The 14,359-nt window shown below is 35.0% G+C and overlaps 3 protein-coding genes across 3 annotated transcripts; 2 read left to right on the top strand and 1 right to left on the bottom strand.

Annotated features, from left to right (window-relative positions):
• The first annotated feature begins 3,290 nt into the window (after nt 1–3,290).
• Nucleotides 3,291–9,606, top strand: LOC106318068 (rho GTPase-activating protein 6). The gene is made up of 22 exons (XM_013755917.1): nt 3,291–3,580; nt 4,061–4,097; nt 4,218–4,294; nt 4,486–4,556; nt 4,634–4,712; nt 4,818–4,962; nt 5,975–6,094; nt 6,212–6,289; nt 6,377–6,432; nt 6,514–6,583; nt 6,670–6,757; nt 6,912–7,152; nt 7,217–7,435; nt 7,531–7,836; nt 7,918–7,967; nt 8,061–8,121; nt 8,200–8,283; nt 8,367–8,477; nt 8,559–8,728; nt 8,827–8,893; nt 8,971–9,087; nt 9,170–9,606. Exons 1-22 carry the CDS (start codon nt 3,527–3,529, stop codon nt 9,359–9,361), a joined length of 2,493 nt encoding a protein of 830 aa, XP_013611371.1. The 5' UTR covers nt 3,291–3,526; the 3' UTR covers nt 9,362–9,606.
• A 146-nt stretch (nt 9,607–9,752) lies between these two features.
• Nucleotides 9,753–10,519, top strand: LOC106318070 (cysteine proteinase inhibitor 1). The gene is made up of 2 exons (XM_013755919.1): nt 9,753–10,007; nt 10,150–10,519. Exons 1-2 carry the CDS (start codon nt 9,888–9,890, stop codon nt 10,333–10,335), a joined length of 306 nt encoding a protein of 101 aa, XP_013611373.1. The 5' UTR covers nt 9,753–9,887; the 3' UTR covers nt 10,336–10,519.
• Nucleotides 10,520–10,760: 241 nt separating this feature from the next.
• Nucleotides 10,761–13,550, bottom strand: LOC106318069 (uncharacterized membrane protein STKORF319). The gene is made up of 14 exons (XM_013755918.1): nt 13,359–13,550; nt 13,190–13,261; nt 12,916–13,022; nt 12,755–12,831; nt 12,587–12,674; nt 12,433–12,513; nt 12,289–12,345; nt 12,094–12,175; nt 11,885–11,934; nt 11,654–11,710; nt 11,481–11,559; nt 11,312–11,370; nt 11,162–11,219; nt 10,761–11,080 (listed from the first exon to the last, which is right to left on the bottom strand). Exons 1-14 carry the CDS (start codon nt 13,492–13,494, stop codon nt 10,983–10,985), a joined length of 1,101 nt encoding a protein of 366 aa, XP_013611372.1. The 5' UTR covers nt 13,495–13,550; the 3' UTR covers nt 10,761–10,982.
• Nucleotides 13,551–14,359: the final 809 nt, after the last annotated feature.

Here is a 14,359-nt window from a genome sequence, read left to right on the forward strand (position 1 = left end):
GGATTGGGTTTATTCGGGTTTCGGGTTTCGGGTTTTCGGGGTCAAAGATTTCAGGCTCATTCGGATATTTCTAAGTTTCGATTCGGATCTTTACGGGTTCGGTTCGGATTCGGATAACCCATTAAAATTATTTCTAAAATTTAAAATTTATTATATACTTTACATTTCTAAAAATCTATAAACAAAATAATATATTACATACAAATTTAAATAACATATGTCAAAATACCTGAACTTAACATATAATTTGATTTGGTTTGAATATTTAGATAGATAATCGATAAATATTTTAAGTATTTTTGGTGTTTTGAGTATATTTTAGCTATTTTAGACATTTACTTTTGACTATTTGTATATATTTTCAAATATTTTGGAAAGTTTTAAAATATCTTATATTAAATCTAAAATATATTTATATAGGGAGGTATAAAAATCTATTTCGGATACATTCGGGTACCCAAAATACTTCGGTTCGGGTTTAGTTCTGGTTCTTTAGATACCAAAATTTTGAACTTGTTCAGATGTTTAATCAATTTCGGTTTGGGTTCGGTACTACTTTTTCGGATCAGGTTCGGTTCGGTTCTTCGGATTCAGATTTTTTGCCCGGTCCTATCGTCTATATTTGTAACAGATTGAAACTGTATGTATGAACGTGTGTTATATAATGTTGCGTATACTTAGAAACATGAATCTGTGATGATATTTAATGTTGTCCGTACGATAAACATATCATTAGTTGTATTTTTTTTTTTTGAACATATCATTAGTTGTATACTAGCTACATTTCTTAATAATTCATACCATCTAATAGTTTTATGAGATTCACTTCTTATGGCTCCAATGTCTCTTTCTCTCTCTCTGCTATCTTTCCAACTTAACATCCATCTTTCTATGGGAGTCATTCAGGATTTTTACCTTTGATGTATTTGATTGTTCTTTATGTATTGGTCACTTTGTGACTTTGTCCTCCAACAATCACATTTCCTCTTGTTTGCTTGCTATGTCTCTTTCTCTCTCTCTCTGCTACCTTTCCAACTTAACATCCATCTTTTTATTGGAGTCATTCAGGATTTTTATCTTTGATGTATTTGATTGTTCTTTACGCATTGGTCACTTTGTCCTCCAACAATCACATTTCCTCTTGTTTGCTTGCTCTCTCCATGTTGTTATGTCTCTACTTTAGCTAAACAAAAAAAACCAAATAAATAAAAAACCCAATTCCTTAAACATTACTAAGAAAAAAAACATACATATCTGTCAAATTACCAAAAGCAATGTTCATACTAGTTAAAAATTTAACAAAATCCAAATTAGCTAATCACTATGAGCGTCATCTGCGTAAACTTTTCATGCTCTTGAAAATGTATCTTGAAAATGTATGAGGCTCATAGTTTGTATTTAGCCAGACGGCCCTGACTTCAAAATTATATTAAAACAACACAATGTGGTATCATTAATCCCCTAGCATTACAACATTTGAGGTAGTCCACGTGTCATCACCACAATGATTCTTAAAATCTTTAGAGAAATAGGTTGGTTCATCTAAATATATAATAATTTTTTTATTAAACTAACCATAAATTAATTATTAATGTTCTCAATTCTTTCCTTAAATAAAAATTACGGAATTGCCTAATGTAGCTAAAGTATATATGACAATTAATGATTTTGAATAATAAAGATTTGATACAAATTGGTGTATTCTCTATTATTTTTGTTTAACTTTAAGTTACTAAAATAAATTAAACAATCACATTAACCATATAATAAAAAATTAGTTTTTTCCGTATATGTTATATTTTTGATTTTTTTTAAAAAAATCTCACATTCAAATTTTTATGATCCATGATTTTTTTTTTATATAACAAGATACAAATTATTACAAAATCATGTAAGTAGAAAGTCTCATATATATTAATATCTTTTAATTAAATTATATACGACAGAAAATACATAAATATTTTAATTTGAAATTTGGTTTGAACAACTTTTTTTTTGATAAAATCTATGAACAAATACTGACAACTTAATATTAAAATTTTGAAAATTTGCATTGAACGTTTATAAAAATTAGAAATTAATAAAACTTTCAAAACAATTGCACAATGGAAATTTGTTATCAGTGATTTAATTTTTTATTATAAAAGATACAAATAAGTAGAACACATCATTTAACAATATATCAATATTAAAAATATACTATTCATTTATGTATATATTATGTAAATTTAATTAGATAAAATAGAAAATAGAAAAACTGATTGTTTGGATTAATAAAATTTATTTACGTATTTACACTAATTTAATTATATACGTAATAGTTATTGACTTTTTCATTATCCAATATATATATTATTTTATAATATATAAAAGAACATATTATACGTAAAATAATTTAAATATACGATGTTCATCCCGCGAAAGGCGCAAGTCTTAATCTAGTAACAATTATGATATTTACAATCAATAATTTGTTATATCTTTCGCAAAGATGAATTGATTGGTTGTTGTTGTAACTTTAGTTTTTTTTTCTGTTTTAAAAATAGACTATAGGTTGATTAATCAAAAATAAACTATAATTTTTCCTGGCTTGGTTCTAATTATTTTTATCGTGGATTTATTGTCAAAGTTGTAAATACAGTTATAGGAAAATAATTTTGAGAGCCAGCATATTTCTTTTCTAACTTTTTGGTTGTAGATTTATTTTCTAAAATTAAAAAAAAGGGGAAATTGCATCCAATAACCAAACAAAAAACTCAAACTAGCCAAGTAACCAAAATCCTATTCTCTCTCTTCCTTTTCCTTTCTATCTCTCTCATCCCTCTTTCTAAAAATCAAATTTTGATTTTTTTTAGTTATTTCACAAATTCTCCCTTAAAAAAATGATTATAAAAATATTTTAAAATTAAAAATTAGCTGTTCAAAGCATATACAGCCATTTTCGATGGACCCCATTGCTCCTCTCTTTATCTGCTAGTATTTCGTATTATTAACGTGTTAATTGGCCGTTATCCAGAGGTTTACAATAATGTTTGGTGCTTATTTACTTAAATTTTGTGTAATGAGATTTTTTTTTCCGAAAATCTGACACATCAAATGTTAGATTTTTCACCAATGTTTGTTTTGGGAGTTTACGAAATTAGAAATGTGATTTTGTCAAATGTATAATGTGAAACGATGACAAGAAAAAGACAAAAGGGTAAGAGATGTCTCTGTCGTGGCGACTTTTGATTGGACCGATGCATAGAATTAGACTAGACCGTGTTGTGTCTGAACTTAACCCTTTTCTCTTCTGTCTCTTCCCCTTCACTCAGTAGCTGCAGTAGGTCAGAAAACCAATAGTTTCTTCTTCGTTTTAGTCCTGATCTAAACAAAGGGGAAAATGGGAGTAAACAAGGCAATCGACTCGGGCTAATGTGTACCATTTGATTCGTCTCTGGAGAGGGTTTATAGATAGAAATCAATTCAGACTTTTGCGCTTTTTTTTTTTTATCATTTTCAAGATTAAGTAGTGTACTTATCTACAATGGCGGCTTCTTTAGCAGCTATGCAGCGGCCACAAGTTGGTCCTTCGAATACGGTAATCACAAAGTCTCTACTTGGCTTCCTCTTTGGTTCTTATCATCTTGTTTGATTCGTGGGATTGTGGAAGACTGATGAGATAAACAAAGATTAGTACTTTTGTTTGAAGGCATATGTGACACATCGAGTAAAGTATGAGACTTTTTCTGGAAAGATTCTTTCTCAAAAGACTGGAGCCAGTAGATAAGAAGTGTCATATCCCCAATTATATCGGCATAATTATTGATTAAATAAATATCTCTATGCATCATTAGCTGTAGTGTTTGTTTTTTTTTTTGCTGTGGCTGCTGCATCTGTGGATCTCCTGTTACTAGCTTGGTATTAATAAGCTAGCATAGATTAGTCTCACTTGTTTGTTGGTAAATTGAAGATATGTGTTTGTTCTTTTTATGTGTAGCTTCCAGTAGTTGATCTATGAAATAATCCAAACCAACGATAATCCTTTCTTGTATTCCACTATGAATTCTTTCTTTGACAGGTTTACAAGAGCGGTCCTCTCTTCATTTCATCAAAAGGTAACCTTCTAAAATTTCAAAGTCATTTACGCTGCAAATTGTTTGTGTATCAGTCTTGATTCCTTAGTTACCGCCATCTTGCTGTTTACAGTTATTTTTCTGTTTTATTCTGACTGACAGGACTTGGTTGGACTTCCTGGAAGAAGCGTTGGTTTATCCTTACTCGAAACTCTCTGGTGTTCTTCAAAAATGATCCGGTCAGTATTGTCCTTCCAATTGCAGAAGTTCTTTTACTTTCTAGATTTGGTGTTCACTAATCACTTGTTATATCGCCCCTCTTATCAGTCTGTTATAACAATGTGCATGGAATTTTTAAGAGGATCTTAATTTACGCAATTTTCTTGAAGTATGAATTACTCTTAGCTCATTGTTTCAACTGTTTTTGCAGAGTGTATCACCACAAAAAGGGGGTGAAGTAAATTTGACTCTTGGAGGCATTGACTTGAACAGTTCCGGGAGGTGTGTATGACCTGAAATTGTTGTTTATTAGAACACCTCCAAGTTTTCTAGCATGTATTAACATTTTTTGTTTGCAGTGTCGTGGTGAGAGAGGATAAGAAGTTGTTGACTGTATTATTCCCAGATGGGCGTGATGGAAGAGCCTTCACCCTCAAGGTGATTTATAAATTTAGGAAGTTGACTTCATTTTTTGTCCCCTTAATGAAGCTGTGAATCCTTTGTTATGCTTCTAATGAAATGCTAATGGTTTGGCTCACATAGGCTGAGTCGTTAGAGGACTTGTATGAGTGGAAGGCAGCTCTTGAGCAAGCCCTTGCACAAGCTCCTAACGCAGCTTTGGTAATTGGTCAAAATGGGATATTCCGAACAGAAGCAAACAATATAATTGAAGGGTCCTTTAATTCATGTTAGTTCTCTTTTTTTTTACTATGATCAGATCATCTTCCATGGTTCCTTTCATATTTAGATAAGATATTAGTAGAGATGTCAAATGGGCGGGCTATAAATGGGTGGCCCGTGTCCAAATCGATATGGTCCAAAATGGACAGACCCAGATTAAACCATAATTAAAATTTGTCCAGATGGGTGAACCCAATTATATTCATGGACAATATTGGGCTTAACCACTTGGACAATGGGCGGCCCAATAAACTTAAATGTCTAGGGTTTGAAAAATTGGGAGAAAACACAAATCACCTTTTTTTTTCTTCCCGTCTCACTCTTGTGTTTTTTCTTCGTGTTTGATTCTTCCTCTTCGAATCATCGTCTTCGATTTTTCCTCTTCGAGTCCTCGTCTTCGATTCTTCCTCTTCGTGTTCGATTCTTCTTCCTCGTCTTCGTTCTTCTTCAATTTTTTTTCGATTCTTCACCAACTTCTGATTTCATCATCTCTTAAGATTTGATTTTTCGTGATTTGTGTTATGGGTTTTCACTATTAGCTACTGATTCGTATCATCTACTAATATTGTGTTATGGTTTATGTGTTAAATAGATCGGTGATTTGTGTTCATAACGAAGTTGGTGGCGAGTCTGGCGACTGTTTCTGTTTCCGCAAGTCAGACGAAATTACGAATTTTTTAAACTTATCTTGAATTTTTTATAACTTTGAAACATGAAGTTTAAAACTTAAAGTTTAAGTATGTGACATCTTTAAAATTGAAAACTTAATAATCTTTAAATTTTTAAAACTGAAATTATGTTGTTTACATTAAATGGGCGTATGGGCCGTCCATGGATAGCCCAACAAATCATGGTCTTATTTGGTTATGGTCTCATTTGGACATGGTTCTATTTGGGCTTCGACCAAAAATGTCCAGCAAAAAAATGAAACCCATTCGGACACACCCAAACCCGCCCAACCCGCCCATTTGACATCTCTACATATTACCTACGTATAACGATCACACGCTGGCATGCAGGGAGAGATCAGCGCCCATTGAAGTCTTCTGTTGTTGGAAGACCAATTCTGCTCGCTCTAGAAGAAATCGATGGAAGTCCATCGTTTCTCGAGAAAGCACTTCAGTTTCTTGAGACATATGGTGAGTTTTTGCCTCATAGTTTAATTAAATCTATTGTAAGTTATATAGTCTATTGTATAAATGTTTTTTTTCTTCTAATTATCCTTATAAATGTTTTCTTCTTTTTTTTCCACACAGGAACCAAAGTAGAGGGAATCTTAAGGCAGTCTGCAGATGTTGAGGAGGTAGAACGCAGAGTTTATGACTACGAACAAGGTATTGTTATTGTACATATGTACCCTTTCTTTTGGGTATATACATTTCTAATTTCTTTCTCTTAATTTTCCAAATGTACTTATCTAGGGAACACAGATTTTAGTCCTGAAGAGGATCCACATGTTGTTGGAGACTGTGTTAAGGTATTATATAGTTCGTTAACTATGCTTCCAGTTTAAATTCAATGTGTTAAAATACTTGTGTAATGTTATTTGTATCTACAGCATGTTCTGCGGCAGTTGCCTTCTTCTCCAGTTCCTGCTTCGTGCTGCACTGCTCTGCTAGAAGCCTATAGTAAGTCTGTTTTGTATATGGAATATATGCTTCTACTTTCGGGTATGTTTGTGTATATAACTCGTTCTTTTTTACCTTTTCTATAGAAATTGATCATAAAGAAACTCGGATTAAATCACTGCGCTCTGCGATAGTTGAAACATTTCCAGAACCAAACAGGCGACTACTACTGCGGTATGCTTTCAGTTGTAGTCTTTGAAATGATTTTAATCCTCAGCTGCACATGTCTTGGTGAAATAGGCGGTGCTCTCATGGAAAACCTGTTTGGAAGTTTAGTATTTTGGTTGCTTCAAATAGCTTTATTCTCAGCATTGTTTTTGTTCTGTAGGATTCTGAAGATGATGAATACTATCACCTCTCATTCCCGTGAGAACCGGATGACTTCATCTGCTGTAGCTGCTTGTATGTCTCCATTGCTACTGCGTCCTCTACTGGCTGGAGAGTGTGATCTCGAAGGCTTTGACGCTCTGGAAGACAACTCTGCCCAGCTTCTTGCTGCCGCTAATGCTGCCAACAATGCTCAAGCCATTGTCACTTCCCTTTTGGAAGACTATGGGAATATGATCAATGTAAGATCATTTAATTTATATCTGGTGCCACACAATACTATATGCTCAACTATTTTGTTTGCAGGATGAAGGTATTCAAAGATGCTCCACTTCTACTGATTCTCGTATTGGCGAGAGTGGGCCTGAGAACTCAAGTGATGAAGAGGACATAGAGGTTAAACGTCCTGACTTGCACAATGTGGATATAGAAGATGGCCAAACAGATGATGATGATGATGTAATGCTGAGCAGAAAACCTAGTGAAAGCAGTGGTTATGCTGGCAGTGATCTGTATGACTACAAGGTTTGTTCTTCCATGTATGGATTCGTTTCCATTTGTATTCATTCCTTCAACCATTAGCTACTAAATATTCTTTCATTGAGTGTGCTTTCTCTCAGGAATATGGGGTTGAAGATTCAGATGCTGAGTCTCCTAAAGACATCCATTGTTCAGTCGAGAGTAGTACAGAGTTTCCCACTAGAGTGAAAAGACAAATTGAAGAGCCTTTTAAAGATATAGAAATCGCCAGCGTATCACCTACTGAAAACTGTTATCAATCAGGGAGAGAGGCTATGCCATCAGTGAGTCCCGGTACCCCTCTCACTGCTCCTAGATACACAACTTCTGCTGAGAAACCTGTAAACAAAACTGCTGGTTTATCAACAGTCAGTTCTAAGCGTTCTTCACCCTGGGGAAGAGGCAGCGTAAGTTCTCCATTACTGGCATGAAAAGTGATGATTCTATTGTTACAGCTTCCAATTATTTTCTTTGTTTACTGTGTGCAGGGCCAAAAAACTCCTGCTAAAGGATCATTTGATGGTTCAGGAAATGACGAGTAAGATATTCAATCCTGAATGCGCATATTGTGGTTCAATAACACTCCTAAGGTTTGCTTATGCTTATGTGAATGCTGCTTCACTGCTTGTAGGCTTCTTATACAGAGGCTGGAGCTCATGAAAGATGAGCTGAGGCAACGAATCGCTAAGGAGGTAATTGTTCTGGCAGTAGAAGAAGTACTATATGCTGATAACTTAAGTGTTATTGTATTGATTGAATGGATACTGCAGGCTAAGGGAAATGCTGTATTACAAGCTAGCTTGGAGAGAAGGAAGCAGGCTTTGCACGAACGTCGGTTGGCACTTGAACAAGATGTACTAACCTTCTCTTGAGTTTTTGTGTTTCTATTCTCCAATTTTTATTCATAATCTCCATTTTGCTTGTCATGGAATATCAGGTGGGCAGATTACAAGAGCAACTGCAAGCTGAGAGAGACCTCAGATCCGCTCTTGAAGTTGGTCTTAGCAGTTCTTGTGGACACTTTAGCTCACAAGCTGCGGATTCTAAAGTCAGTATACACTTTTGTTCCTTGTGTTTACGGTTATATATCTTGCTCTCCTTGGTTCTAACATCACCAATAAATGCGAAGACAAGGGCTGAGCTTGAGGAGATAGCTCTCGCAGAAGCTGATGTGGCAAGACTGAAGCAGAAAGTAGCAGAGTTACATCATCAGCTTAGTCAGCAGCGCCATCATCACTTAAGCTCACTCCCAGATGCTCAAAGCCATCATCAGTTTCTCCAGAATCACAATACTCAACTGTGAGTTTACCTCTAATTCAAGTAGTACAATCCATCTTTTTAGTCAAAATTAAACTCGCTAGAAAGATATCAACACTCTTACTTTAACAATGTTGCAGGAAGTCTTTTCAGCAGGACTTTGATTCCATTCTTGCTTTCGTTAATCAAGAAAGAAACCAGAGAACGGTACAGATCTCACTAAACCATTGTCACCTCTTTCATTTATTTGTTAGTAACATTCAACTTGTATTGGAATCATATAGGATGAGAGCAGCTTAAGAGCAGAATGGAGAAACGGAAGAGGAAACAACAGACAAGTACCAGGCTCACCGAGGCTAAACGAAGCATCCTTAGGCATTCCAATGGAAGAGTTTTCACCTGTTAGTAGTGTTTCTCTTTTCTTCGTCTTGTAAAAACTCAAAATCTTGCAGAATCCTACTAATTTAGGTACGGTCTTTGTAGGTGATGGAGTACGCAAGACATGAGCATAACCATCCTCCTCCTGCAGCATCTGCAGCTCTCATGGAGCTAACAACTCGTCTGGATTTCTTCAAGGAAAGACGTTCACAGCTTATGCAGCAGATTCATAATCTGGACCTCAGCTATGGTTCTTCCTCTTCTGTGCATAGATCGTCTTCTCCACCTTGGAACTAAAGCTCTTTAAGCAGTTTCTCCCCTCCCGTCCCCCTCTTTTATCCATGTAATCAGAAAAAAAATATGTATAAAGTCATCATCAGCCTTTGCAGACTCATGCAGGCATGCTTGTAAAACACCGGTTTAATGCCAAACCGACTATATCTATCTATGGACCAAAATGATGAGAAGTTGTTTGCTCGTACGTCTTTGTTAGTGTGATTTATGTAAGATTTTCAAGAATTATTGAGGTTTTGTATAAGTTTTGTTTTTATATATTATAACAAAAAATTTAAAATAATTTCATGAATTGCGAAAAAGTATAAAAAAAAAAAATGCTCTACAGTAGTGGTTTTTTCTTTTTTCTTTTGCCGACCTGTAGTGTTATAATGAGTCACAATATTTAATTATTCGATGGAAAAGAAAATATTCTTGAAGATAAAAAAAAAAACGCGCTTTACTAAATTCTCTGATTTATATATATAAGAGGAAGAGGTGAGTTGAGAGACTTATCTACGAAGCAAAATACAATCAAGGAGAGGCGATAATGGCGGATCAACAAGGAGGAACAGTTCTGGGAGGAGTTCGCGACGTCGATGCAAATGCAAACGATCTTCAAGTCGAGAGCCTCGCTCGTTTCGCCGTCGATGAGCATAACAAGAAGGAGGTATACGTTTCTATTACTCTCTTCTTCCTTGGAGGATCTGTTTGATCCGATCGATCGAATATCTTTTCTCTAACTGAAATCGCTTGAGAGAAACATGTGAATATTTTTCAAAATTTTCGTCTCTTTATGTATGTATGTGCAGAACGTGAATCTGGAGTACAGGAGGCTCATTGGTGCGAAAACGCAGGTGGTGGCAGGAACGATGCACCATCTGACGGTGGAGGTGGCTGATGGCGAGACCAAGAAGGTGTACGAGGCCAAGGTTCTGGAGAAGGCCTGGGAGAATCTCAAGAAGCTGGAGGACTTCACCCACCTTCGCGATGTTTAGTTTCATAAGTGCTAAGCACATCGCATTCTACGTCCCTGTTTAGCGTTTTAACCAATGGGTAACTCTCTCGTTAAATAAGTGAATGTGAAATTCTACTACTCCTTGTGTTTGATTTGATGGGTCTGTGTAATGGAACTGGTGTTGTGTTTATCTATTATTGCAAGTTGCAAACTTTATATCTTTATGATTCTACAAGACCTGATGGTGAAAACAAAAAGTAGATGTATGTACTGGTCTCATGATTAAAGCTAGAGGAGATGCTGACATTACAAAAGCATCTTATACACATCATCATGATTCAGATCATTTTTTCTTGTACATGACGGTCTTAACGAGGATCATGATCAAGCTGAGACCATTACGCACACAACAAAACAACCTAAACAGAAAGTACGGTTCATAACACAACTCTGAACAGAATCAGCGAGAAGTGAACACAGAAATAGATTAAGGTTGGGTTTAAAGATCTTGTTCTTTGCAGCTTTGAACGACCAGGCCCAAAAAAAATAAAAATCATTTGAACAATACATCTAGCAGAGCCCATGCCCCCCTTCTCTCTCTTTTATATCTACAGTAACACATCTGTGAAATCGTATAATGAACAATGCGATTTTGCTCTTATAAATGTTTGATTGACTACTTCTTAGTTAGCTGTCACCGGATTTATTCGTTAGGCTCAACAGTACTCCGGTGCTAAGAGAAAGCGCCACGATACCAAGTGATGCCTCGGTTGATACATGGAAGCCTGCAAGGAGGAACAATATGTTGACAGCTTTTAGTTTTTTTTTTGTTCAAGCAGAAATTGTGGATGAATGAATCTTTATACCAAAGAAATCGAGGATCATCTTAAATCCGATAAAGCCAAGAACCACTGCTATTGATGGCTGGTTAAGGCAAAAGACAAGATTAGATAGAAATCATTACTGCTAATGACCCCAATCAAGGAACTGTATTATGTATAAAAACAAAGTGATACCTGCAAGTATTCCAGCTCGTCCATTCCTTCAGAAATCAGGGTATAGAGAGACCTTAGTCCTGCAGGCAAAAATAAATTAAACTTACCCTTGAACTCAATTCAAACTTCCAAGAATATTAAGAGGCAGCATCGACACTGATAACATCAAGTATTGACAACGAACTAATACCTAGGATTGCAAAAAGATTAGAGGTCAAGACAATAAAAGGATCCCTTGTGACACCAAAAACAGCTGGTATTGAGTCAACCTAAGAGAATGAGATACCAGTATCAGTGCTTTGCTTCATTTTCTTAAAGAGCCAAAAAAAAAAAAAGATTCACAAAGTGGTGATGGAGGATTACAGCAAATGCTATGTCACTGAGCTCTATCACTGCTACTGTGAGAAGCAATGGTGTGGCCTGCCCAAAAATATTTTTGAGATCAATTAGAACCCAGTCGAAAAGATACTATGATGAAATATTTTGACCATGGAATCCGCATACAAGAATACTTTATAGTGCCATTGATCAAAAAAAAAAAAAAAAGAATACTTTATAGTGCCAGTATCAGTGAAGATTTAGTCATAAACTTACTTTCCAAATGCCGTCATGCTTTGTGAAAAAACGATTCCCATCGTAAGTTGCTGCCCACAGTTGAAAACATAAGAAAGAAGAAAATTATATTAGCTATGGAAACATTCTAAACAGCATTAGCACTGAGACGCATAACTACACATAATCCAGTCAAATGAACTTTTGAAGGTGACAAAAATAAACAGCTAGAAAAAGACTGGGTACATTACATGTGACAGGAATAAATCTCTGACATGTCTTCACAATGAAGTTGTCTGATAGATCTGTATCATCTTCTTCACTTGAAAATAACTGTATAAAGATATTAGGCCCAGGAAAATTAAGTGACAAGCAGCCTTTACGTTCCATACCAATAGATGCCGTTGTAATTACAGGAATAAATGGTAACACGAGGTAATACGCACCTTGAAAGACGAATATAAGAGAACTGCTGCAAGCAGTAGGTTGACTGCTTCAAATTTCTGAAAGATAGTAGGGAGAAGTTAGAATCAAATGAGGCAGAAAGACAATTAAATAAACAAATTTCGATTTAAGAGCACATGACTCACCTGAAGAGTAGCTGTTCCTATTAATATGAGGGTGAAACGGAAGATAATTGCACCAGCTACACCATAGGTAAGCACACGATTCTATAGAAAGGACACAGAATCAGATTACTATGTGATGGCCAAGAACTAAACTTGTGTGGAGATAATTGGGTACCTGGTACATGAGTGGCACTTTGAAGTACTTGAAGACGAGAACAAAAACAAACAAGTTGTCCACTGACAAGCTTTGCTCCAATAAATAGCTGAAAAAAAGTTGGAAAAATAAATCGCATTCAGAGCTAAACGAGCTTAATACATATCATATCTAAAAGCACCTACGCACCCAGCAAAAAACTCAGATGCCTTGCCAACACCATCCTTCAAACCTATTCCGATTCCAAATGCCACCGCAGCGCTTACCTATAGAGAGATAAATATAACATTTACGTATCGTTTTTACATTCAAAATAAAATAAAAATAGCCAGATGGAAGAAGATACTAACACACAAGGCAACAGTCTTGAAGGAAGTTTTGTACGTCTCGTCTTTTAAAGTCTCTCTCAGACATGCATCGTCATCTTTGTGTGGTAGAAGATCTCTGCTCTCCTTCTCTGTACTAACATGCCACAAACACACAATTAAATTATTGTCACACAACACAAAGCCTCTCTCTTTTCTCTTTAAGAGGTGCCTTGCTAGCAAAATTAAGATCATAGCAATAAATCAACGAATCTGAATCGGAAAAAACAATGTAATCTTGGAGAAGAAGCATATTCACCTGAAGAAGAAACATCATCTTCCTGATCAGTTCCTCGGGAGCAAGCAATAGGAGAAAGACGACGATTTGCAGCTGAAACAATGGTGGCCCAGAAGCACATTAGATAGACGAATCCGTGCGTTCAAATACATTGAAATGTAATGTTATTATGAGAGAGAAAAGAGAGAACCTGAAACGAGAGAGAGACGAGACTCAGTCCATCCACGAGCTCGGAAGTTCGGAGGAATCACCGGAACGCTAACAAAGATTCGATCCGGTTTCGCCGGAGCGAGAACTCCGTGGTGGATAACCGAAGCTAAGCTCATAGCGTTGTTTGTGTAAAATCCAAAATCAAATTATGCGAGTGACCACTCCTATCAATCGCTGAATACCATTAAAACGCTGCCGTTTTTGAATTGTACTAACCCAACCCGGTCAGAACTATTACCACCCTTCGCTTGGGTGATTGATTAATGGGTTTCGCCGCTTCGGTCTGGTTATGGTTTTAAGTTTTTTTTTTTTTTTTTCCGGTTTTCTAACTTTTGAGTAATCAGAGTAAAATCTAATTTGGTTTCGTTCTATCGTATAAATTCAGTAATACTTCTGTATCCGTCTCTCTATACTATTATTCAAAAAATGAATTTTGTGATTTGTCAGCTTCTCCGTAATTTTAAGATAAGTCACTACTTTAATTAATATTTTTATTTAATATTATTTTAATTTTAATATACATATTTATCATGATATTTAAAATATTCTACCGATATATATATTTATATATAAAATTTGTAAAAAAATATATTATCAATTCAAAAACAATTGGAATAAATTTATTTCATGTTTTTGAAATATTTAATAATTATTTAAATATTACAATTTTATGTACGATAAAGTTTTTTTTTATTCTAGTAAATATTTTTTATTACGTAAAGTAAACTTAAAACATTTATATATACATAAAAGGGCAATTCTCTCAAATAGACATTTTTAAGTTTTTTGTCACAAAAATAGATCTCAAAAAGTAAAATGACCAAAATAGACTTTTTTATTTTGAAAATTTTAATATTTTTTTAGTTTTTAAAATTTGAAATCATACCCCAAAACTTCACCCCTTAACTCTAAACACTAAACCCTAAATCATAAACCGTAAACTCTAAATTCTAAATCATAAACCCAAAAACACACCCCTTA

This window comes from Brassica oleracea, chromosome C9 (assembly GCF_000695525.1).
Source record: "Brassica oleracea var. oleracea cultivar TO1000 chromosome C9, BOL, whole genome shotgun sequence".
NCBI classification, from domain to species: domain Eukaryota; kingdom Viridiplantae; phylum Streptophyta; class Magnoliopsida; order Brassicales; family Brassicaceae; genus Brassica; species Brassica oleracea.

Bases quoted from the DNA above. Each gene is read 5' to 3' on its own strand.
- LOC106318068 (XM_013755917.1), top strand. From the start codon at position 3,527: ATGGCGGCTTCTTTAGCAGCTATGCAGCGGCCACAAGTTGGTCCTTCG. The intron at 8,122-8,199 runs GTAATTGTTCTG...TGGATACTGCAG, and splicing joins GGCAACGAATCGCTAAGGAG to GCTAAGGGAAATGCTGTATT. The intron at 8,894-8,970 runs GTACAGATCTCA...GGAATCATATAG, and splicing joins AAGAAAGAAACCAGAGAACG to GATGAGAGCAGCTTAAGAGC.
- LOC106318070 (XM_013755919.1), top strand. From the start codon at position 9,888: ATGGCGGATCAACAAGGAGGAACAGTTCTGGGAGGAGTTCGCGACGTC. The intron at 10,008-10,149 runs GTATACGTTTCT...ATGTATGTGCAG, and splicing joins ATGAGCATAACAAGAAGGAG to AACGTGAATCTGGAGTACAG.
- LOC106318069 (XM_013755918.1), bottom strand. From the start codon at position 13,494: ATGAGCTTAGCTTCGGTTATCCACCACGGAGTTCTCGCTCCGGCGAAA. The intron at 12,675-12,754 runs GTGCGTAGGTGC...ACTTTTTTTCAG, and splicing joins GCATCTGAGTTTTTTGCTGG to CTATTTATTGGAGCAAAGCT. The intron at 11,711-11,884 runs GTAAGTTTATGA...ATTTTTGGGCAG, and splicing joins AGCATGACGGCATTTGGAAA to GCCACACCATTGCTTCTCAC.